The 1,902-nt window shown below is 50.4% G+C and overlaps 1 protein-coding gene across 1 annotated transcript in view; it reads right to left on the bottom strand.

Moving 5' to 3' along the window:
* The window catches only part of Ttc32 (tetratricopeptide repeat domain 32), a 7,504-nt gene extending 5,602 nt beyond the window's left edge, over positions 1-1,902 (bottom strand). The window contains exon 1 of the mRNA XM_005360593.1: positions 1,698-1,902. Within this exon, the coding sequence (XP_005360650.1) occupies positions 1,698-1,837 (140 nt within the window). The 5' untranslated portion in view covers positions 1,838-1,902. The remainder of the gene's footprint in view (positions 1-1,697) is intronic.

Genomic DNA, 1,902 nt, shown 5'->3' with positions numbered 1-1,902 from the left:
AGGGAGGGAGGGAGGGAGGGAGGGAGGGTTTTCTTTAAGGGTATGGCCCCTGATAGGTGGACCAAACTCTTAGATGGCCCACATACTTGAGTAGATGGGCAGCACAAAATGGGACCTGATTACCCCTTCCCCCAAAAACGGTGAAGAAGTATGAGCAGACCTCAGTGGAGTTAAGATTGGGTGGGGGGGGGGGCGGGTTGTGATGATTATCAGAATACATTGTATGAAATTCTCAAAGAATTAATAAAAATACTGTAATTTTTAAAGACATTTCTATTAGATATCCTGTTAATAAAGTACTAAAATAAGAAAGCAATTTTAGCTTTCTGGCTTAATTCCCCGTGAGTCTTAGAAACAAATAAGAATGCCGCCTTCAGTATTAGATCTCACACAAAAGACAACTTTGAATTTTATTAAGAAATCTTCTAGGATGAGCCAGGCATACTGGCGCACGCTTTTAATCCCAGCACTGTGGGAGGCAGAGACAGGTGGATCTCTGAATTCAGGGCCAGCCTGGTATGCAGAGAGAGTTCCAGGATAGCCAGGACTACACAGGGAAACCTTGTCTCAAAAACAAACAAACAAAAAAAACCTTCCAAGAGAAGTGTGATGTTGCAGGTCACACAAGAATCGAAAAATTGCCCAACCTATTTCTCTGTGTTCACGTCACACCATCCACAAGCACAACAAAGGCTAAGTTTGACATAGTAATGCTACAGACCCAGGCATCAGCAGAGAAGCTAACGCGCCTGCTAACATCACAAAGACCAGACTTCAAGTGCTTACAGGGGAAGTGTGAACCAGCAGACAGAAAGTTTCTGCTGAGTTGGATCAAGCCTCCAGATTTAACGACCAATTCACAACCAACACAGAGGGACTAGGAGTTAAGAATTCCCTGACAGGTAGATAGAGCAGGAAAGGAGCCAGGACAAGCTGGCCGGCTTCCTCCTTACCCTGCTGACCTGAAACAAAAACCTGGCAGCCTAAAAAGGAGGCCTGGTGAGACTTTTCTCCCTTCTCCCAGCAGCAGGGCCCCCTGCTGATAGATCTGCCCTTCTTCTACACAAGTTCAAAGCTGGGTCAGGACATGTTTAGGACAAAGTTGAAGGCTTTTTCAGCCACCCACTGTTTAAGCTAACCAACCTCAGTCCCTTAAATCGCCCAGAACACTGAATTTGGGGATTCCTGAAATCCCCCTCCGCTCTGCCTGCCCCATATTTCCTCATTCCTTGAGATTTTTACTGTCTTTTAATTCTTTAACTGGCAGACAACAGGAACCTAGTCAAGACCCCCTAGATGTCAAAACCTTAGTAGCCGGACTTTCACAGACATCTGGCTCAATTCAGGCGCTCAGATGTGTATCTTGGTAAACTTCTCAAACCCAAACATCCAAATGACAGAGAGCTTTACTGGTCAATAAAAATGCCACCGACGGCGAGAAATTCCGTAGAAAGTTATCTTGGGGTGCTATAGGCTGTCTTATTAAGAAGCCTTAGCTTATGAACCGGAACCTTCGCAAAGCTCTCCCCGGGATCATTAGGTTGACGGTGCAGCCGGGCAACCTTCCCGGCCCGTTGGGGAGACTAGCGTCTCCCGGCCCCTGGATGCGCGGTCCCGGCTCAGAGGCGCCGCCCGGGCTCCGAAGACCGCGTCCGTGCGAGGACCACCCCGCGCGGTCCGCGTCTCGCGATAGTTACCTCCCGCGACTCGAGCACTGGCCAATGAACGCCGAGTACAGCGCCTGCGCCTCGGCAAATTCGCCCCTGGCGAAGCGATCCTGGGCCAGCGCCAGGGCGGCCGGCGTCTCCCGGCTCTCTCGGTCCGGCGGCTCGGCCATGGCCGCCTCGCTCTGGTGGAAACGGAACCACAGCGGCCCGCACACCGGACTTCATTGGCCAACGG

This window comes from Microtus ochrogaster, linkage group LG3 (genome assembly GCF_000317375.1).
Source record: "Microtus ochrogaster isolate Prairie Vole_2 linkage group LG3, MicOch1.0, whole genome shotgun sequence".
NCBI classification, from domain to species: Eukaryota; Metazoa; Chordata; class Mammalia; order Rodentia; family Cricetidae; genus Microtus; species Microtus ochrogaster.
Note: the sequence above shows the minus strand (reverse complement) of the source record. Positions and strands in the feature narration are given on the sequence as shown.